The sequence below is a fragment of the Agelaius tricolor genome, unplaced genomic scaffold (assembly GCF_023055355.1).
Source record: "Agelaius tricolor isolate 1412-34295 unplaced genomic scaffold, bAgeTri1.0.p SCAF_2, whole genome shotgun sequence".
Lineage (NCBI taxonomy): Eukaryota > Metazoa > Chordata > Aves > Passeriformes > Icteridae > Agelaius > Agelaius tricolor.
In genome coordinates, this window is record NW_027269262.1 from 72,481,008 (window position 1) to 72,504,231 (window position 23,224).

The 23,224-nt window shown below is 38.0% G+C and overlaps 1 protein-coding gene across 7 annotated transcripts in view; it reads right to left on the reverse strand.

The window, feature by feature from the left end:
* VPS13B (vacuolar protein sorting 13 homolog B) overlaps nucleotides 1-23,224 on the reverse strand; it is a 434,621-nt gene that overhangs the window by 28,530 nt on the left and 382,867 nt on the right. For all 7 annotated transcript variants that reach the window (XM_071421508.1, XM_071421509.1, XM_071421507.1 and 4 more), the window contains 11 exons: nucleotides 18,215-18,376; nucleotides 8,637-8,792; nucleotides 7,049-7,312; nucleotides 6,818-6,901; nucleotides 6,476-6,651; nucleotides 5,831-6,001; nucleotides 4,958-5,159; nucleotides 3,786-3,974; nucleotides 3,201-3,347; nucleotides 1,701-1,981; nucleotides 74-201 (listed from right to left, as the gene is read on the reverse strand). In XM_071421508.1, coding sequence (XP_071277609.1) covers nucleotides 74-201; nucleotides 1,701-1,981; nucleotides 3,201-3,347; nucleotides 3,786-3,974; nucleotides 4,958-5,159; nucleotides 5,831-6,001; nucleotides 6,476-6,651; nucleotides 6,818-6,901; nucleotides 7,049-7,312; nucleotides 8,637-8,792; nucleotides 18,215-18,376 — 1,960 coding nt within the window. The remainder of the gene's footprint in view (nucleotides 1-73; nucleotides 202-1,700; nucleotides 1,982-3,200; nucleotides 3,348-3,785; nucleotides 3,975-4,957; nucleotides 5,160-5,830; nucleotides 6,002-6,475; nucleotides 6,652-6,817; nucleotides 6,902-7,048; nucleotides 7,313-8,636; nucleotides 8,793-18,214; nucleotides 18,377-23,224) is intronic.

Sequence of the window (23,224 nt, forward strand, 5' to 3'; positions counted from 1 at the left end):
TTTGGACTAGAGATACAGTAAGATATGTTGTACTACAACAGTGCACTGTTTCTAATTATGGCATTGTACCTACCTTTGAAATTCTCTTTTACAAGCAATGGAATGGAGCACCTATTGTGGATAATGATACGAGGACTAGGATCCTCTGTAAGTGTTAGGTACGTCACGCCAAGATGCTCTTGGTAAGTCAGTGCTATAGCTCTAAAACAAAAGCAGATATTTTGGATTATGGCTGTTTTGGGTGAAATCTTTAGGTATTATTACTCTGAACAATTAAAAACATTCAAACCTAGCATCTGTAAGATTTTTTATTATCAAGTTCCAAGTCCATAGATATTTATCTACATTTAGGCAAGTACACGTCTCCAACAGAAGAACACATGGAAACAGCCTAAAAAACATGAGAGAAGAAATTGCTTCATGGAGAGTACTCATGAGTTAAACTGAACATGTGTGTCTACAAGATGAGAGCCCTAGCCAGCAGAGATTTATATTAAATTAAAAACATGAGATTGTAGGTCCAAATTTCCAACATAAATCTTTAAAATTTTCCAGAAGAATTTGCATGGATACTTCTCTGGTACACATGAAGGGTATTTGAACAAATCCAACTGACTGCTCCCCTGGAATGATCCACAATGCTATTGCTCTTTTAAATGCTAATGTTATGGATCATCACTACATCGGTTTCCAAAATGAATTTAGTTCTACTCATTAGCTACATAAAATATCTTCATGCATAAACATACATTTTTTTTTTTCTCTTGAGCAAATTTATTGGCTATTGCTAAAAACCCTTAACCTCATGGTGATTTTAAAAAATCCAAAGTCTGAAAATCTGATTAGGAATATGGGATTCTCTATGCTTGTGGCAGAATGATAAGGAATCCTTCCCTTATTGTTTCCATTAATTTTTTTTAAATCTGAAGTCTGTGTGAGTATCTGTAGTATCCAAAATGACACCTCTTGGACTCTGCAGAGGAACTGTGTGAGGGTTTGAATAATATCAAGCACTTCAGGGAAGAGAAAGATCACATCTCGGGTAATATATACTGATGTAGCTTCTCTAATTTCAGCAGATTGTTTCTTGCTTGTACCAGTATAAGCTTGAATGGATTCAGAAATCAGGTTCAAGAAATTAAGCTGCTCATCTGACAAGTCACTGGATTGCTATTTTTAACTAGCTGGCTCCATAAGTTTGTAAATAAGAATAAGAATGTACAACTGCACAGTTCAAGTTTTAAAATTTGAAATTTTTCCTTGCTGTAATCTCAAAATAGTTTCATCCCTTTTGTCTTTTCTTCTTTATCCTCTTATTATGCTTACAAAAATATATGTCTACCTTTTATAAACAAAATCTAAATTTTTGTATTGTATTATTACACACGGTCCTTGAACTCTTAAACTGTTGTTCACAAATTAAAAAAAACACCCTAATTCCCCAATATGAGCTCTTCATGCTCTTATTTGTGTGCACAGAAAAAAATAGCAGGCCATACATTCTAAAAAGTGTACAACTTGTACATGGTCATATCACTAAACCATTTACAATAAAGGCATCAAAACCATCAGAAGATAACAATTTTTAAATTAAAGTAAGACTTGCCTTTATATATGGGAGGCATGTGCTACTTTGACTTTTGCATTGCTCTCTTATGGTTTCTGACTAGCTAAGTTTGCTGTTGGAGAGTGCCCAGTACCTGGTGCAGAATCCGCCTTCGGTGCGCACGCCCGTGGGCACCGCCACGCTCTGCCTCGCCAGCTCCGCGCTCACCACGGCCGGGAGGCTCCACAGCTGGCGGCTGCCGGCGCTGCCCAAGGCCAGCACCAGGCGCCTGTCCCTGTCCCCCAGGGACGCCCCCGCGGCCGCGGCACCCGGCTCCCACAGCAGGTCCCAGCAGGGCACGGCGCTCAGCGCCTCGCCGCAGCCTGCCCCGGCCGGGCCGACGCTGAACACCGTACTGTCGGGGCAGTGGAAGTCCTGGAAATGAAAAAGGGGGTGGTAGCATGGCATGCTGGCTCCTAGAAGGAGGTTTATTCATGTTGATTTTGCACAGAACACTCTCAACTAGCCAATGACCACAACTAACTAATGGTTGCACTAAGTGCGTTGCCTGAAAGGCTGCTTGGCCAAATTCTGCCTTCGGGGATAGGTTTGTAGCACAGCTACCTGGGGGTCCTGAGCAACCAGCTCTAGTGGAAGATGTCTCTGCCCATGCTGAGGGGTTTGGAACTAGATGATCTTTAAGTCCCTTTTAACCCAAGCCTTTCTCTGATTCTCTAATTCTGTGATCTACAGTTGGCTCTCAGTAGCACAACATAGCTCTACCAAAATCAAGTTACATTCCTGTAACACAATGGCGTGAACAAAATCCATTCAGGGTTACAAAAATAAGAATGGATTTTAGCCTCAGCATTCTCCCAGTTCCCTATATTTAGACTGCCACAAAATATGTGATGCACAACGGTAGATACTGATGTGAAGAAAACTAAAGCAGAAGGAAAAGAATACAGAAACAGGAGCTTTAAAAATTTGCTCATCTGCCAGCTCTTCTATTAAGTTGGACCCTAAGAATTCTTTCCACATATTTTACTATAAATGTAATCTCCAATAAATATGTATAAATGGTTGATTAAAATATATTGACCATGCATACATTTTAGTTCCTGCAAGCTAGTCCTTAAATATTCTGTGAGATTCTTAGAAAACTGATATTCACAATTTGATGCAGGCTATGAAATACATAAACTTTGGGCACATCTCTAGTTCTGCAGCTTTGCTCAGATAACTGGAATCTTCCCAAAAGGAAAACAAAAAGTTTTCAGCCTGCCAGGCCAATATACCTCTTTTACACACAAACTCAGTAAAAATTCTGAGAACATTTTCAACAGCTACTACGGATTACATTGCCTATTTTACTGAAATGGCCATTAGTGCCTGAACAGATGGAGAACAGGCAGAACTAATTCTGCAATGTGCAAGAATTTGCTGCTTGCACAGATTTCTGAGCACAGTTAATTACTGGAGTTGAATTTACCCAGGATTCAGTATTCTAAATGATATAAATTACTTTATGATTATTATGTCTAAAGATTTCGGTTCCAACCTCTGCTATATGCAGCTCATCTAAATACAGTTACAGATATAAACAACCATTTTCCACAGATGACAAACAAAAACAGTATCTACAGTGTTTTACCTCTTCTCCTGAGTGGGATTTGGAAATAAAAAGCTGTGGCCTATAATAGATTTGATATGATGTATCATTGATTATTGTTGTCTTATCTTCTATCTGTAGAATTTGTATACCTTGTCGAACCATGGAAGAAATGCAGAATTCACACAACTGTAAGATAATGAAATTGTGATGAAATTAAAATTGTGATGAAGTCACACAAAAATACAAAAGGTAGTGAAATGTAGCAATAGAAGTGCTGCTCTCTTTCTAATCAAAGAAATCCTCCCTATATTCATGCACTTTGTAACTGGAGCCACATCACATACTTTTGAAGTTGCATCTGTCAATGTTATCCAAACAAGATTGAAAATTCATTAATTCTTTTTCCAGGAGATATTGTATTATCTTTATGGGTTGCACAGTATGTTTTTGGCAATCTAATTCTTTAAATTATATTTCATACATTGTTTATACTCTCTTTATGTTGGACATATATTAACATAATTAGGGAGAAGCTTTCACACTGCATACATTTGATTGTTTTATCTGCTATATGACTTTGTTTTTACATGATAAAGTTACAAATCATTATGAGTTTCTTCTAACCTTTTGATGACCTGGAAAAGCACCAAGTTTAATTTCAGCTTCAACAAAACCTTCTTCATCCAATGTTACTACTTCCTCATTATCAGCATCCTTCCATTTTGGGGAGGTCACATTATGAACCAGTTTAATTGCCACTGATTTGTGCACAGTATTAGTGTTTGCCCAGTATATTCCAACCTGAAAAGCTTCCTGCAAGTGAAAAAAGGACTGATCGTCAGTGGTTCACAATTTGATACATTTCTACTACACTTCTAAATGCACTTTCCAGTAGGCAGTGAATACAATTTCCTGCCTTTCTCCCTCTGATTCTTTCTATGTGGTACAAGGATAGATGAAACCACAAGGTGGATAAGGAACTGATCCTCACAGGGAATCAAGGCCGTGGTCTACACTGAGATGTGTTACTAGGCAGACCTTTTGTTTATTAACAGACATACATGGGGGGAAAAAGATGACAGAATAAACAGGAACTATCAGATTGCTCAAATGGAATTAACAAGCTGCTGTGTCAAATCACCTTAAATATTTCAAAATTAAAGAATATCAGAGTTATAATTAAAAAAAAAAAGTGCATGGCCAAGATACGTGGGAAGATCTGTTACACTGAATTAAGGAAGGCAGGCATTCTAAAAAAAATCTTCCTCTACTTTAATCCATTCTGCGTCATTATCAACTTTTCTTGGTAACATTAAAAGCTATGAAATAACATTACACAAAGTGCTCCCAAACCAAATATGCCTTTCAGGCCGTCAATTTTGCTACTGTGGTCAACAATTTCTCAAGTGACACATTGACACAAAGTCTTTACTTGGCCTTTATAGCAACATTCTTGGGCTGCTACCTTACTGCCATGCTGCAGATTCTTTGGCTGAACTGAGAGGAGGGGAAAGGCAGCTGATGGAAGGAAAGCCTTCTTCCTACAGTGTCTTGTGGACAATTTTTAACTATGCATCTTTAGGATGTTGTTTTTTAAACATTGCTACCAAGTATGTTGTGCTACCCACTTGGAGACTCAGTCAGTGGGGTGAATTCCCATTGTTATTGCTAGTCTTTATCATATGACTAACAGACAAACAGACACAGTAACTGGAAAGTGGGAATCGTCTGGAGTAGTAACAATTCTTCGGTGTGCTTAGCAGACCTGTGCCTGCTAATGTGAATGGCATAGTTACCTTGAAGTTGGGAGGTATAATGACTTTCCCACTAGGTACTTGAAGAAGAATCTTCTCTCCTTCAAACAGCCAGAGGTCCCACTTGGACTGATTGATAAGCAAAGCCCAGGGCAGGAGTTCAATCAGGAGAGTTCTCACACAGGGTTTCCACACTGACAGCTTTACCCGCATTGGACTATCCCACTGGGAGAGCTGTTCATTGCTGCCAAGAACAAATAGGCAAAAACTTAAAGTCAAAGGAATAATAAATTCAAGATTACAAATGCTAAGGTGTCTTCTTCAGAAATTTACAAGGCTTTTCCAGTTGTGAGATAGAAAAACTTCTCTTCTTACCTTATCATTCTGGAACACACTGAGGTGCTGTCAGAAAGGTCTAGATAGGTGTAGGCTATAAAGGCATATTTTTAACTCTACAAGCTCAGCCTGAATTTAGTCAATTAATAAATGCCTTAACAAAGTTACCACTGTCACTCAGAGCTAAACCTGTGAACTTTTGTAGTCATCAAATCACATCTCCTTTCTGTTTCCCCAACAACTACTTGTACAGCAACTCCCTGTTTCTCTACTGAAACAAACAACAGCTGAATAAACAACAGCCTCTAGAGCTGGAGTAAAGAAAGTGCATTCACAAAAAAATGGTTCCATTTTTAAAAAATCCATACTGATGCAATCTTCTCAGTGTAAACAAGGGCAGCCGCGAGGATGACCTAATTTTTTTCCCCAACTGCCACAGATTCTGCAGTTTACATGCAGGAATTATGTAACTGCTGAAAATATATACAATGTTCATCACATATAGTCTTCCAGAATGTGGTTTCAGTTTATTTGGAAAGGCAATGTAACAGTCATGAAGAAGGTTTAGCAAGGAATTACCTGTCTGAATCCTTCCTGTTATAAGGCCATGCAGGCTGAGGAGGACTAGCAATGCCATAGAACTCAGAGAGCACTTGGCCCACGCTGCCACCCGGATTGGATTTACTTGCTATCTGTTTAATCAGAGTGGTTGAGATAGGGACTGCACACTCGGATGGATCATCTTCTTCCCTGTTATTGAAAACAAACTCAGTCACTTGCACAACAAGATCAAGCATAAGCATTGACATTTTCTCTAATGAGGCTTCCAAAGTGTACTCTGCAGCAAGAACACTCTCATGGATGAATCAAGTTATGATGTCCAACAAGTTCTTGGGAATTTACTGACATGCATGGATTTGTTATCACACTGTAATGACCCTAAAAACTCTTCAGTATTCTCAAAAGACCATTTCAAGATAATTCAAAAAATTTATTTTTTAAAACACAAGAATATGGACTGCTTAATTAAACAAATGCCAGTGTGCTTAGGATAGTTACAACAAATTTAATATTTCCTCCGATACAATTTCAGCTACATATGCTTATTCAGTCATATCCCCTCTGGGCATGGCACACTTTTGGAAAAAAAAAAGCAAAAGAAGTTTAAGTTATTCTTTCTTTTCCATAAAAATGAACCATTTTCAAGGAAAATGAGGATTTTACCTGGCTTGAAAAGTCAGGTGGTGTGTAAGATCAGGTTCTATATTTTGCAGTGCTTTCTCTTGTCCTTTCCCTGGAATCACTTGTGTTTCATTCAGTCCCAGGCTTCTTTTCTCTATATGTAAGATAATAGGGTCTGGAAGATGGCTCCTTACAATGAAAAGGGGGCTGAAAACAATCTACAAAAAGAAAAAAATACACTGATTTAAAGCCAATTTTATTTCAGTATTACAACGTTGAAACAAACTATTGATAAATGTTTACAGTGGGTCATTCTGACCTTAATTTATTATATGACACATAAGACTTTAACATTTAGATTTCAGAAACATTAAATGTACTTACTAATCGCTGTTGCACATGTGAATTGGGCTCTAAAGTCAAAACTGTGCACCACACATATGTAATTGAACTCTTTGAAGATGGTACCTGTTTGTAGAAAGATCAGCATTACACTATCATTATTCAGGATAACATTCACTATTTCATTATATCAAACAGAAGTCTAAATGTGCAGTGCTCAATTCTCTCAGCCATTTTTAATGCTCTATTCCACATACCCATTTCTCATCATACCTGAATGACAGTGCTGTGTTCTGTGTGTTTAGAACTTAGACATACATCTTGGGACCAGTCTTCATCTCCTGTAGATTTCACGCTCAACTCAGTGAGCTCATTGTTTTCTAGGATATATGAAGGCAATTTCTGCTTGGCTGCAAGGCAGTTGATGTGTTCTTTAACAACAGCCTGTCCATCTTGACTAATGTAATGCTGAACCACTTTCAGTTCAATACTTTCAGAAAGGTAACTACAGACTGTCTGTCTTCCACAGATTAGGATCTAAAACACACAAGAAATACAGTCCTTATGTAAACAATTGTGAAAAAAATAGTCAAAATTGAATTAGAGAGTGAAAACCTGTAGAAGAATAATCTCACTGCTTTAGGTTTCCCCAAGCACTGCTGAAGGCAGTGAGTGGTAAAACATTATTTTTATTGGCCAAATGTATGTCCAATTTCATAGAAATCTAGGCATTAAAATGCTTGAAATATTGCAAAGGCAGTATCCACGCTTGAAAGAAACACGTATCCACTTTCCTTCCCACTGAACTCAGGAGTACTGCCCATGGCTGACAGTTCTGGTTTGGATTTTAAGAGTTCTGTGATGGTCTCTGAATGTTGAGACATTTCTGAGCAGTCACAGGGATGTACTTCAGAAAGTTTTCTATGGATACCTCACATTCCCATCAAGCCAATGATCCAGAGCTTTCACAGTATGTCTGCCATTCTAAAGCTTCTAATTTCATTAGATGACTGTAACTGTTTCTGTACTTAAATGCACACACCTAGAAAATGACCAGATTAGACTCAGCATCGTTGCTGTCCATCATGCATGAATTGTTTACTGTAGAGATGTATCTGACTTTTTCCAAGCTATACCAGGGAACACCATTCCATGTGTATCCCTGCTGTACAACCATCATAATTCCTTTTTTCATGAATGGGGCCACACAGCATAGCTACAGCCCACCATGTGAAATCTCAGCAGGGCTTTCAGTGACACCAGGCACTGCTCCTGTCTGGTAAGCTGTACTGTAGTTGTGCAGTACAGCTCTGCCCATCCATGAGCTGAGCATTTTCTGTCCACCACAAGCTCTGGCTTCTGCCAATGCAGGCAGAATGGCTGCAGTGTTATTACACATCTCTTTACAAAGATAGTAAAGGGAAAGTTATTGCACAGCCGCTAATTTTCAAATGTTAATTTGGCAATTCTTTTACTTTAAAAAATATGTAAGCCTGAATTACTACCCAGAATATATTATGAACAGTTTCTTAAAAAAATTAAGAGAAAAATTTGTTTCTCAAGAGCTCAAAACATGTAAGAGATTATGTAACTTAGCACTGTCAGAACTTATGAACCATGCAAAGGGATGTTTACTGGAGCATATAAAATACATGTTAGTAACTGAGCTTTTAAATGCTAAGATTGACACCAGTGTGAAGAAAAAGGTTGTAAAAATTCCCCAAAATAGCCCCAAAAGACTGCTATACTTGTTTTTTGCAGATCCCAGTAGGAGAGAATAAATAACAAAATGACTAATTCATGAATAGGCAACAGTTTAAATTACTCATGTTATTTTTTCCTAACTGGATCAAATCCTTACTTGCTTCTGCACTCCACTGAGCTGCTGAACCTTGATAATAAGTGATGCTGTCCGGCCCTTGTACTGAATGGTGCGAATAAAGGTCCCTGTATTGTCCACACTGAATGGCTCAGACCACCGCCAGTTTCCCCAGCCTTCAATACAGATGTGCAACAGCTGGAAAGAAAGAAATTACTACTTCAATACATAACTGGGAAAAAAAAAGTGCCTTGCAGTAGGATATAAATTCCCATGACAGAGAAATATTCTTGGTTTGAAATCTCAGCAATGCTAAGCACACCAGTTGTCTGAATGATCCATTCAGTCTGTAATTCTGTGATTTCAGACACAATCAGAAGAAGCAACAATACCATAAAATGGCTCTGAATCATGCATTTCTATAAATTACCTGCTTTAGCAGTACGTTTAACATCTAGGCACACAACTGTTCACAAAAAAAAGGGCAAGTAGACTAGAGAGCATAAAACAGGAAATAAGAGATTTTCTTCACTGCCTTTGAAATTGTTCTAGAAGCCCATTCTATTACCAGCAAGGTGATATGAATGCAGGTCCATGCCAGATTTTTTGCCTCCAGAATAAAACAGAAAATTATGAATACCCTTCCCTTCGAAAATAAAGAAGGACTTGTATAGCTTGCATGTATGTGTCTGTTAAATGCAGAATGTGGTATATTGCTGAGAGATGGGAAACATTTCATTTCTTACACAAATGTGGTGGTAAGTTCAAGCTTGACTGCATGAGAAGAAATTTAACTGCATAATTAGACTCCCTATGTGATTCATTCCGGAAAAGGAGTGGCTTTTTTCCAGTTTAACTTAAATCACTTCCAGAGCAATACAGTCTTTCATCATTTGAAGAGCCTTTCATCCATTTACCCACCATACGCACTTACCTCTGTCCCATGGAGATTCTTTAAGCCAGAGTAGTGAAAATTGGTACTGTTCCATGTAGGTCAATGAAGTTACATAAATTTACACCAGCTGAAGATCTGGCTATTTAGCTCTGTATAGATCTTTTGTGGCTGTGCAAACTTAAGGATGTGAGTTTTATATAAGGGATCAAAGCAATAAGCATTCTGGGTAAAATTTATTCTTTGCAGAGGGCCAGCACAGAGCCTAAGCATCACTTAAGTTCTTTAAAACAGTCATATGAAGGCCTTGTGGGAGTTCTCTCTTGAGGGTTGAGTTTCACTCTGATTTTGGACATCTGTCATTAATTAATTTAAGTAATTGAGAACAGGATCAGGCCCAAAGATTAAAACTGGAACTTGTAAATACTGTGTTCTTCCATGATTTGTTTCCAGAAAGGGATAGCATTCACCATGGGTCTGGTCAGTTGGACTTAGTGAAGGGCTGGATGTTGGGGTTTCCTTCACTGTTTTAAGAAACAACCACAGCAATAACTTTCAAAGATATTACAACTCAGTAGCCTGTTTGCAACTTGTGGTATCCTCAGCACAAGTTACACACAGAACAATAACATCCATTCAGTGGGTGGCTTTTGAATTTGCAAGAGTGATGACTGCTGCATTCAGATTCAAATGAGTTTTATGCTGGAAGCACAAAGGCTGATACGTGCCCGTGTGTGCAAGGACAGGCATCTGGATGTGCACACGTGTGGGCACAGCTTTATTTTCAAGGTTATGTTGAGGGAGGCTGTACACTAGGACAGCCAAACTCATAAACAAACAGGTCACTTAGATTCTGAAGCACTCGTTAAAGAAAAGGAAAAAGAAAACAATAACAAAAAAAATCCAATTGCAGTGGCTGGAATCTGTTCAGTTTCTCACAGAGGCAGCTGGGAATAAATCTCATCACATATGAAAATTAGGAGAAACATGAAAACTGTTTACTTTGGAGAGAATGGTAGCTGGAAATGACAGCCAAATAATGAGAAAAGGTACTTAAGTGGTCAGCCTCAGCTTCAGGCCCACAAAATACTGTGTGCTCCAAAGACAGACGTCATGTAAATGCCATAATTGACAATTAGTAATTACATGTAGCTACAACACTAGGATGTCTCCCACCCTGTATAAACAGCTTTGCTCACGAGTTGAATGTTCCCAAGGAACATGCTGTCAGCTTTCCCTGAGCAGTCATTAGCTCCCAAATGCTGCCTTACTAATTTTCTTTGTAGTGATTAGTCTGCATTTAACTTCAAGATTCAGAAAGAAAAATAAAGAAGAGCTATTGGCATTTTCTTATTTAACAAACATACAATTTGCATACTGGTAAAAGTGAAGGATACGGCCTTCATAATTTACTTTAAAGATATCTAATATATTTGTATTAATGACCTAACAGTATAAGAATTGGGTGCTGTGTAACTTTACTTTTGAGCCAAGAAACTGCATTCCATGAAAACAAAAAAAGGATCTCTGAATGATTATTTAAGTGTGAGATTTCTGGAAAAGATGTCTAGAAATAATAGCAGTGATTATAGAGAACTAAGTAATCAGACATTAGCATCATTTTAGCAGAAAACAGATTTACAGATTCACTCAATTTTCTAAATTGGAAGGGACTTGCAAGGATCATCAAGTCCAGCTCTTAAGTGAATGGCCCATCATACAGGGACTGAACCCAGAACCTTGGTTTTATTTGCATCTCACTGTGACCAAACAGGAATCAAAGTGACCTGATACTAAAGATTTGCAATAATTGTCATTAACTCTTTCATTGATCAAGCTTTATGCTAATTCTAAGAATTTATTAGACACTCTGTTCAAAAAAGTTCAATGAATATAGCTAGCTATGGGACATATATTAGGAGAAAAGAGAATTAATTGCATTAAGGTATAAAAAAAGAGACTTCAAAGCATCCTAAGAAATACAATCCATTGATAAGCGAAAATTTGTAGCTTAGAGAGAATTTAAACAGACTATCTATTGTATACGTGAAGATAGGCACTCATTAGTGTAAATATTTGATTTCTGCATTTTCTGTCAGGGAAATAATACCAGCAGATAACCCAGAGAGTTTTGTTTTGACTAGACTTGGCTGGGGCTTGGATTTGTAATTCCTAGCCATTATGGATTTCTGTTTTGAGAGGAATAGAAATTACTTCAAGGAAGGTGGATTAAGATGAAACTGCTCTTACTGGAGCAAATGGCTAGAAAAGCATTATCTTTAAAATAATGTCTTTATCATGCCTCTTCACAGAATGTTTCTATGTGCTCCTCTAAATTTACTTAGGTTTTCAGCTAGATGTGTGAGTGAAGGGTATGATCTGAGTAAATAAAGCTGTGTGTCATATGACAAAGCATAAGGAATAAAATGGGGGATTAAAAGTGAGACTAAGAATTCAGCTTGTCCAGAAAAGGCATCAATTTCCAGCTGTATAAGTAATTTAAAGCTTGAGCCTTTAAAATGCTTAGTGATGCAAATTTGATTTCTACTTTGCTTGTAGATTCACCAGACTTAGCTTGGTTTCACCAAGGTTCTTTAGACTGTATTTGTCTTCTAAGTGAAACTAGGAAAAGTTTTTTTGGGGGGAACAAGGGTAATCGCTATGAATTCTGAGAGTTTGGGAAGAATCAGGTGAGGACCGGGTAAATGGTGTGGGGACAGTTGTTATTTTAAAAGATAGAAGATAGTAAAATAAAAGCTGTGATAATGCAGCAGCACAGAGGAAATGTAGCTCTGCAGATGGAGCTGAATTCTAAGACTTGAAGCTAAAGAAATTTTTAATTGAAAAATTAAAAGAGAAGCTTGATTTGTATTTTTTACTGTGTTTTCACAATACAAGGTGGCTCTTGATTAGGATTAAGATTCACAATAATAAAACCAACTAGTATTTGGAAAAACAGTGAATGAAATATTTATTCTGCATACTATCAACTGCAGTGGCCACAAAAGTAGCTTGAACTTCAACATCACCTGCAAAGCAGACCTGAACCTCACAGGTACAAACTCACCCTAAACATTGCAGAAAAGTCTTTTGGTTAAGGAACAGTAACCAAATTATAAATGTTCATGGATAATATTAATCCTTATCTGCCCCAGATATTATCTAGAAATTCAATTACATGTAATACAGTATGAGCATTGATTTAGAATACAGGAACCCCCCAAAAAAGCAATAGTACTCTTCTCACTGTGTGAACAGTATAAAATAACATACAGCTTTTTTTGCCTGATGTTGCTCTCTAATGACCTGGGAAGGATTATGTAAAGTACAAGAGATTGTTCAGAGAACTTGTAACCTTCCTCAACAGTAAAAAGAGAAAATATCCCAATAACAACTGATATATAGGTTACAGTTTCTAAGGTTTGAACCCAGAGCAGTGCATGTAATTTTTCACATTATGTAACCCAATATCTAAAAGAACAGCAACTTGGAAGTAAATAACAATGAATTGTGATCCTGCTGCAACATGAATCAAAATTTGGTTTCAGTCTTTTTGTTTGGTAGAATGAGGAGGAAGTTCTCATATAGCAAATTTGCTATTTGTAAAACTACAGTAGCCTTTAAAAAGTATGTTTATAAAATTTAGAATTTGTGTTCACAGACACACTATTTAAAATAAGAAAAATTTTAAATATGTTCCAATGAAGGTACTAATAATGTACTAACCAGTACTAATATCTCCTCAAGACTTTGTTAAATGTATGATCAAAAAAGTGATAGATATATTTTCCCTCAAATTCTATAAAGTAGCAATAAAATGACACAGTTTCAGGCATATGTACTTACTTTGATAAGAAATAAATATATTTTATTAATACCCACATTCTCATTGAAGTCATTGCCCAATTCAACATAGCAACTGATCTTTTATCCATTATAGCTGCTGCTTCAAGTTAAAGACGATGAAAACTGAAAATGTGTAACTGTTACTGTAACCCTAGAGGGAGATACAGAAAGGTTTGAGAACTGCTACTTTCTTAAAACTTCTACTATGCAACATTATGTTTTGCATAGAAAGCACACCAGTGAACTTAAATCCATCACTCTGGGCTTCCTCAGAGGACTCTGCTGAAATTTGAGTGTGGGGAAAACAACTAGTAATAACTAGCACATTATAGACAATTTCTGCTGTCTGTTCATAAGCAAACAATCTCTGCAGAATGCATTCAGGGGACTCTCACATGGATTTCTGGTTTTTACATTTGCTGTGATCCCTAGTGGGACCCTCCAATTGCCTACTGTCTTGCAAGACAGAATTCCTTAACTCTGAGTAAATTACTAGGAAGATCTGATCTCTTCTAACTTTAGAGTTTCACCCTATGTATCATATGCTCCAGTTCATCTAAAAAACACAGCTGTCTTGGAGACAAACATAACTTTTGATGTAACTGGGGCCCATCCCACAAAACAATGTGAAGATCAAGATAAGGAGTGCAGACTTGATCCAATAATAATGTAGGAGCCAGTGTTGTCTGTAGAGCACAGGAATGATGTATCTTCTCTTCCCTTTTAGTGATATCTAACAGACCTCTAACTTTCATTAAAATCTGCAGAAGGAACTCACAAAATCTGGCAGCTTTAGATAGAATTGCTTAAAGCCTCAAATACCATCAGTTTTGGACCTACCCCAGCTCTGAAAGGGACTATACAATTGGGGGTGTCTTATCCCTAAGGGGGGCCAAACCCTCATGAAATCTGAGGAAAATGTGGGGGATGGAGTGGTGTAGAAGAGTGAGCATTGGACCTCAGACTTATTACTGAAATCTTAGCCAAAGTAGCGAGACTTGCAGGAATCAGAGTGAAAGTTAAAAGGGAAAGGTTAGGTTCCCTGAAATGTAAAGGATCCAGGCAGGGAAAAAAGGAAGGAAGCAAGGAGCTTTAAGTTAAGCCAAACAGTTGGAGGGACACCATCAAGAGCTGATAAATCCAAATCCTTGGTGTGCTGTAACTGTTTTTGTAACATAAAAAAGTTGAAATTTTTAAAATTTTAGCCTATAGTTTCATTAATAATAAATTAATTCTAAATGTAAATAAATCATTATAAAACTGTCTGCTAAAATATATATTTTAGGTGTATATATATTTAATCGTGTTAAAGAATTGAAATGGGCAATTACCGCATCTCTATTCTTAATTAGCAAAAGAAAAATGGAGAATTTTATTGATGTGAATGTAGAAGAAATACAATCCTTTTAAAACTATTTATTTTCATTTAACTGAACTGCCTTGCCATACTAAAAAAACATTTTGCAGAGGTTAAATAAAGTATTTCATGGCAACCGCTGCTTCTTAGTGCCTGTGTAACAAGAAACATGAGCCAGCCAAAGTTGTGCAAGTTGGTTTTCTTTCCCAGTAAGAGAATGTGGTATCTAAGACCTTGTCCTAACTCATTTTATCCCCAAGAGTAAGTCAAGTAAGTCAAGTATGAACTAATGCCTGGAGGGAAGTCCCTGACTCCAGAAGTATGGATTATTTCACATTTATCTTACAATCTGCTCTCAGAGTTCTTAAAATTCACTAACTTGGCAAGTCAGGAATTATCATGAGAAATGAAATAATTTCATAACTATGAAGTCATCTAGCATTCCATGAATATGACACTCAGAGGGTTTGTCCTTGCTTGGGCATTATTCTGACCTTTGGATAACAAGCTGCTAGATAGTTTTGCATGGAAACAATTAGAAAAGTGCCACAGTATAACAGGGACAACCTGATGTCTTGATTGAGTTGTTGTTTTCATTTCAAGGGTTTGTATTAATCATTAAAAAAATGTACAGGACAACATTCGTAATAATATTTAAACAAACTTTTTTTGTATGATTGAAAATGACAAGGGATTGTACTGGTTAGATGAAGTGCCATTCTGAATGCTGTATTTACAATGGAATTGTATTGGCAAATGAAAAGGCTTACAGGGAAATGCCAACGCTCTCTCTTTACAAGACCTTTGTAAAGAAAATTTGGTTCTATCTCAACTGTGTGTAAAAAGCCTCTGCTCCCATGTAGTTTCAGTGAAATTACTTCAGTGCTGTTTTTTAATCTCTAGATTTCCCAGCAAGACATGGCTGTTTAAAAATGTTAGGGGAGCAGAAATCATGTTGAAATTATTCCAAAGGCTGGGACAAGGGAAGCAGAACCTCCCTACTAGAGGAGCCTGCTGGCCAGCAGTGTGGCTGAGTCAGTAGTCAGCTGTTGGCTTTGCCATCTCCTGGGACATGGGAATCCATCATGACACTCCTGACTTTTTATCAGCCCAGTTCTTCATTGAATCTAAATCTGATCAGAGCAAAACAGAATGGGGAAACCCTTTGACATCACCAACTGTTAGCTGAAGAATGAATATCTGAAAAATGAATCTGAAGCTCCTACTGTCCTCTCACCCATTCCCTTATGTGTGATTTGGGCTTCTGATGGACTTTTCCACCTTTCATCCTGCACTTTTGTTTTTCATTTAATAAGAAACTTAAATAGCAGTCATGAAAATGGAATGTTTTGCACTGCTCAAGTCTGTAACTGAAAGCACAGTTTAAATTTTCCAGGTGTTAGATGTCTAATGCCATTTATTCTGATGGTGGGTTTTAGCAGTTCAGTTGCAACTAAGAGAAAGTATCAGTAATGAGCTGTCCTTTTAATTCTTCAACTTTTCACTTGCTTGAGATAATCTTCATTTTTAAGACTCCTTCCAGTTTGAACCATTACTGAATATACATCACACTCAGAACTACACCTTTTATAGATCTATCTAAAATGAGGATTCTTACCACTGAATAATTTTATGTAAGTAAGCAGAAAATGAATGTAAGAATTTTTTAAGAGGAAAGCCTTACTTAGTTCTCAGTTTATTTGCATTACTTTAAATATTTCCTTCTTCTTCTTCCATGTATTTATGAAAAGGTTTAAATCTAATTTTGGGTGGTTGCTACAAATGCAAGTGATAATTGGTTGTGAGTTACAGGTTACACTTATTTAGCTTTCTTTCTCCCTCAAACAACCAAGGGGAATTACAACAACTATGTAATCCTAAGTCACCTGATGAGTGGGGATCTTGTCCCACACTCTGACACATGCCCTGCTGCACAGAGCACAGTCACCACTTGGTTTGGTCACCTGTGGGATGGGGCATCACAGGCGCTTTGCGTGTATGAGTAAAAGTGTCTTTTAAAACCTGGAAAGGGACATACGCTACTCCAGAGCCTCAAAGTCTCCAAAGGCCTCTCTCTGGCACTATGACACCAGCACACACTTTTTGTAACAGCTCCTCTGTTGCTGGGCTAAGATGGTCCTTTATGAGCTTGGCTTCCTCTTGACTTACGCCCTGACTTCAGTGTCAACTGCAATTGTTTACTTTGGCAGATTTTGCTCTGCACAGATTACCACATTCATGTAAAATTCAGTAGTTTTGCATATCCATCAGCTGACATGTGAATGAAAACCACAGTAAATTTGCCATCTCTGCCTCCCAGTGCAACTTGAAACTTGTCAGTGGTGAAAGTGGGCACAAGTCCTGTTTAGAATTACAATTCAAAATTTGCCTTTTTTCTCACATGCTAGGACTGGTATTTCTTAGGGCTCTAGAGGAGTTAGGAACTCCCATTCACCACATTCCTCCTAGGATCTCTTAAAATTTTAGTAATTTTTCAGGGCAGGACTACTGCTCAGCAAATGTAGTTTCATACTCAGCAGGAGCTGGGTATATACTCAGAAAAGAGAAGAAATGGGTTTGCTGTTTCACAAACACTTTTTAAATTAGAATTAAGTTCTTGTCCTGTCATGAACAAAGATGAGAAGTCTATTTTTTACTACCTCCCAAGTACCAAGTAACAGGACAAGAGAAAATGGGCCACAAGTGATGCCAGGAAGGTTTAGATTGGATATTAGGAAAAGGTGCTTCATGGTAAGGGTTGTCAAGCATTGGAACATGCTGCCCAGGGAATATCTGAGTCACCATCCCTGAAAGTCTTTAATAGATGTGGCACTTAGGGACATGGTTTAGTGGAAGACATGGTTTAGTGGTAGCATTGGGTTGGACTCAATGATTTTAAAGGTCTTTCCAACTTAAATGATTCTACAGTTTCATTGAAATACTTCCTGTTGATAGTTTAAAAGTATTTTATTTCAGTTTCAGTGTTTATCCTTAAAACAACTCTCCCATAACCCAGAAACTGTATCATTTAAACTATATAAGTGGGGTGTTCTGACAATTTCAAATCTTTTCTTTGGAAAGGGAAGAATTAAGTTGAGAGCTTTGTCCAGTTTGACCCTCTTCTGCAAACAATTTCAGTGAACAGATGCTTCTGGTAAAAACAACTGGTAAAAAAAATTCCCCAAATCTCTAATGTACATCTCAGGAAACACAGATCACTTAGTTATAGAAACCTGGCAAGTTGTCTTTCCTTTTTTCAGAAGCTTCACACAACTGCTTTATTTTACAAAAAGTGCACATCCAGTTCTACCCTTGAGCAGCTTTTAAAGACTTCTGGCTTTCCTCACACTTTGTTTACCTTTTCTCTGTGTTGCAGCCCCAGTGTGTGACTCCTGAAGGAACTGGAACTTTAGAGATGGTTGAGACCACAGAGAAAACCAACGAATGAGTGCATGAAGCCACCATCAGCTTTAGCCACCATCAGCTTCAGCAAAGGCTGCCCTGGAAGGGCTGTTTCTGACATACCTGTGGGGATTTGTGCGAGCGCCAGCTGTACTGGTGACTGTGGAGAGTAGCCAGCAAAATGTTCTCATCAGTGTCCACCTGGCCAAACCTCAGCGTCTCTTGGGTGTCATTACAGATCACAAAATGGCTGAAGACAAACTCCTCTGCCTCAGGGCATTGGTTCTGAAAGGAAAGGGATAGGAAAGCCAGGAAGAATCAATGTCAGTTGCAGGACATTTGGCAGCTGCCTGCCCAGTGGCGACTGTTACAACACAGAAATGCAAGATCTCCTCCCTCAGCTTTGGCCTCATAGTAATCTCTGCAAAATCTAGTTTCTGGGTTGGCAAAATATATCCTAAGACTTCAATTTTACTTTATATTTCTGTAATGCAAATCTTAAAAATTTAAAACAACAATAAAACTATATTTTCTAATTTGGGTAAACAACTTCAACAACATTAAATTCAGTGGGAAATGATGTTACATAGGGCAGACAGGGTACAACAGGCTGAGCAGGGAGGAATGAAGAGTTGACAGCTGAGCTCTCAGGCCAACAGGTTTACAGTTCCTCTTCCCCAGCTTCTGCTTCTAATTTGAAATATTGCTGTGGATCAGCAGAATATTCCCTCTTTTCTGATACCACTTGAAAAGACAACTAAAGGAAAAAAAGGAGACATGAGTAGAGTATTTTCACAGCTCCATGAGACTGGTTTAAAAATGTATCATGCCATTTAATAGGAAAAAAAAGTATTTTAAATTTTACAATATTTTTTCTCTCTGAGCATCTTTCCATCCCTCTCTTGCTGCTTTTCATCTGGCTGCTTGTCACTCTGTTGGCACAACGAGACTATATGACAGTCATAAAAATTGCCACAGCTACAGGTCTTCTACCCCTGAAGGCATGAGCTAGAATCCCCTGTATGAGAGAGGTCAAAGTGTGACTGACAATTTGATTTGGAGATCATCTCTCATATATTTCTGCCCCAGTCACAACTGGGCTGGCACCTTCCACTTACAAGCAACTATCTAGCAACTGCAACAATTACTCAAAGAAACCAACATTTGCATAGTCTTTGTGCAATTTAATGGTTCTAACAAAAAATATTAATCTTCTTGTGGTTTTTGTTACCTCTTATTGACCCATCTTTCCTAGCACACTGTTATGACAACATTTTTCTGTTGGTTGATTTCCCTCTTCACAACACAGCTAAGCTACTTGTTTCTCATCCTTTCTTCCCATGAGGAAGCGGAAGAAAGGATTTCTCTAACTTATGGAACCTCCATGGATTTTGAGAGCTGATTCTGCTTCCCCTCCTTGCTCTCTCAGTGGACCTTTTAAATGGACATTACAAAGCTACCACCTTCCCTGCCTCTAATCATATGGATCCCTTAGCTCTTTGATAAAAATGTGTCTGGAAGCCTGCAGAAATTCAGAGATCAAACAAGAGGGAGAGAAATATTTCCTCATAGATCCCTATGCAGCCTTAGTTATCCTTGAAAACCAGTTTGGTGCATTGCTTGTAGCACATTACTGGGTGATGCACATGGAAGTTTTTCTGAGAAGTGAAGTGTGCAAGGCATGTCCAGTTTAGCATCCTTGAATGAATGTTCACTGCTGGTTTCTCCAGAAGAACCTAAGGTGAATTTACAGGATGTCTGGGGCTAGAAGGGACCTCTCTGGCCACCAAGTCCAATGCTCCTGTTAAAACAGGTTTACCTGGAGCAAGCTGCACAGGATTCCATACAGGCAGCTTTTAAATATCTCCAAAGAAGGAGACTCCATGACCTCTCTGGGCAATCTGCTCCAGTAGCTGGTCATCCTCACAGTTAAGATGTTTTTCATGATGCTCAGATGGAACTTCCTGTGTTTGTGTCTGTTGCCTCTTTGTCCTTAATCAAGGCAGGTTGTAATTCCTTTTGTAACTGAATGTCAGACTGATTGCCTGGGAGTGTTTGTGCAAATACTATTCACTCTAGGAATATTTTAGCATGAGAATATTCAGATTAAAACTTCTTCCCAAATCTCTTTACTTCTTCTGCATAAGATCAGGTATCTTTTGTGAAACAGGAGCCAGGTGAGCATAACCAAAACTGCACTTCTTCCAAGCAGCAAAACTCTTCACAGAGCAGTATGCCTGTATCACATTCAGTAGCAGATCTGAGTGTGCTAAAGGCTGACATTTACAGTGAATGCAGAGTTTATTTTGGCATTTTCTAGTGGAGGATCTATGACTTTTTACTGTCAAGCTGCCATACCCACATACCCATAAGTCTACCGCAAATATATGTATTTTCCTGTTACAGCTTTGCAAAATTTTCTTTTTAAAAGGGAGGATTTACTATTCACAGAGCTGAGCATGTTGTTAGAGTCAAACCTATACACAACCCCAGGGGAATTTAAGAAAAGCTTTTTCTTTTCACTCCAATACATTTTCTTGTTGATACACAGAGATTGAAAGAACAATGCCATAAGATGATGAACTTCCTTTTTTTTACCTTAGTAGCTAACCTAGTGTCAAGTAAGTAAACACAGATTGTAGGTTTTGGCATTTCCCAGAGGGAAAAGAGAATCCAGTGAGTTTTTGGCATGCATAGAACTTCTAACTTCTGCTTGAGGAATGTTATCCTATCAAGAATTATTAATACACTTGTACACGTTTTGGTGCTGATGAATGACTGCCATTAATCATTAGTCTTGAAAGCTAGATTTGCTACTAGAATTCAATGCTTTTAACAACAACAGTTCTCAAAGTTAAGTGAAGGAGGTATTTTAGGTTCCATTTTATAATACTTCCCAAGTTTTAACCAAGGAAACACCAAGATTTGCATAATAGGACATTGCTCTGTACTGCCAGGCTTGAGAGAAAGCTACTGATGCCTCCAGTCTTGATAACAACAGATGACTAACAGAACATCAAGGAAGCTTGAGGATGCTTTAGCTCAGTGTGGCAACTATGAACTGGACACCCATGCTTCTTTGTCCTTAGGGATCTGCAGCAGCACCCTGTACCCATCACAGGGAACTGGATCCCACATTGCTGCTCAAGTCTGACAGTAGAAGCTTCTAGAGTAAGCAGAAAAGGAGGAAAAAAAGTCAGCAAAAGGATGGAGTGAAGACATCTTGATTGATAAAAGAATGTCTAGAGAAACCAGGCACAATTCAACCAAATAGAACCAGGCCATTTGTGTGGCAATGATGCTGAAGGGCTGAATGATGACTCCAGGAGCTGAAAACACCTAAGTGTGGATTAGGGAAAACACCCTCTCTGAATTAAAACAGCATATCAAAAAAATCAGCAAAAGATTAACAGCCTGAATCAGATACAGATTAGGGTCAGTTCCTGGGGGACAATTTCCTGCCCCGCTTTAGATCATTTTTCAGCTGTTATTTTCTCTCAGAGAGGCCTGGAAAGTGTCTCTCCTTTATTGGTCTTTCAAATATTTTGTGAATTCTATTCAGAGAGGGGAAAAACATCCCACATAATACTAGTCACCAGGTTTTTCCAGTCTCAGGACTTTTTGCCTGTGTCATAGCTCACAGCTATTTCAAAGCATTTCTGGATCTGGAAAAAACCCACACCATAAAAGCCTAGGCCTCTTCATATGCACAAAGTAATTTTCTTTGTGCTTCACAAGCTACTGAAGGTGTGTACAAGCTTTTTCTCTCCCTCTCGTGTACACACAGACACACACACAGACACATACACACACACTATCACCTGGTAATGTTTTTTTTCACAGAAAGTCTTTTGCAATTTGTCTCCCTTGAAGGCTCTCTAAGAGAAAAGAACATTTTCCTCAGGATTCTTTAAACTTCACTCTCATAGCAATGTCCTGGCATTATCAGGTAGAGACCTTCTGTATCCTTTTCCCTTTGTCCTTTGTGCTTATTGTAGAATGATGGGGAAACCACTATGATCACAGATGGCATTTTGACTGATCCCAGCTCATTAAGAAAACTTATGCAACTGCCAACAGAAATGTTAAGCATCATGCAGACCTTGAGGAAAAGAAGTTCTAGTGGCCTAAAACAGGTTTAAACCAGGAGGAGTTTGGGAAAAGAGCCGCAATGCCTGGTTTATGTGAGACCACAAAGGAAAAGCTTTTTCCCAGAAATAACACTTCGTACCATACCTGGAGAGCTGTTTTCTCAGCTGACCTCTGTCTCTAGATATCTCAAAACAATAAGGCTGCAAAACAATTCATGAAGGCTTAAATGCCCAAATAAAGGGAAAAGAATACCACATGCTCTACCAATATATGTTCAAAGGAAACACGCATTTTCTATCTCACTTGATAGTCTCTGTGTTATTATTAAATAATAAAACTAAATTAATAACAATATTGAAGTTCCTTGCCCAGGTCTTTAATTATTAAACCCATTACTCTAGCTTTGTATTTAGATGTGCATTAGCCAGTTACTGCTTGTAGTTAAACAGGGATTTCAGATTAGACAGTGAAATATGTCAGAAGGGGAAACTGTTTTTAAAAAGTGCTAATCCTCTCAGATTTTCAGCATGTGACTTAGAAGTATAAAGCCTGGTACTTTTTAGGCTTAATGTACTTTCAAAATGCTCACCATTACTTAATTTAAAAGAAACCTGCCAACCAAAAAACCCCCACCAAATAAGAACAACAACAACAAAAATCAGTCCATATCTAGAAAACAAAGACACTTACAGAGGCTTCTGTTAATTCTGAACTCCTGACCTAAAGGTGCATGGCCAAATTGTTTCATGCCTCATCTGTCTGTCTACTGACTCCAACATCACTTGTTGTAGATTTTAATCCAGTAAAAAATATGTGGAGAATTCAAATAACCCTTCTGGGTTAATAAATTCATGCTTAGTTGTAGCATTTATACTGCATTTTGTGTGAACAGCAGACATCAAACAATGCTTATTACTGGGAAATGTATTCCCTCCCCTTTCAGGGCATGCCAACCCCCTCAAACTGGAGGTAAAGTCACATAAAAAACATCTTGGCAAAAATTAATTTAATAAGCTATTTTGAACCCACTTGTGTGTTAAC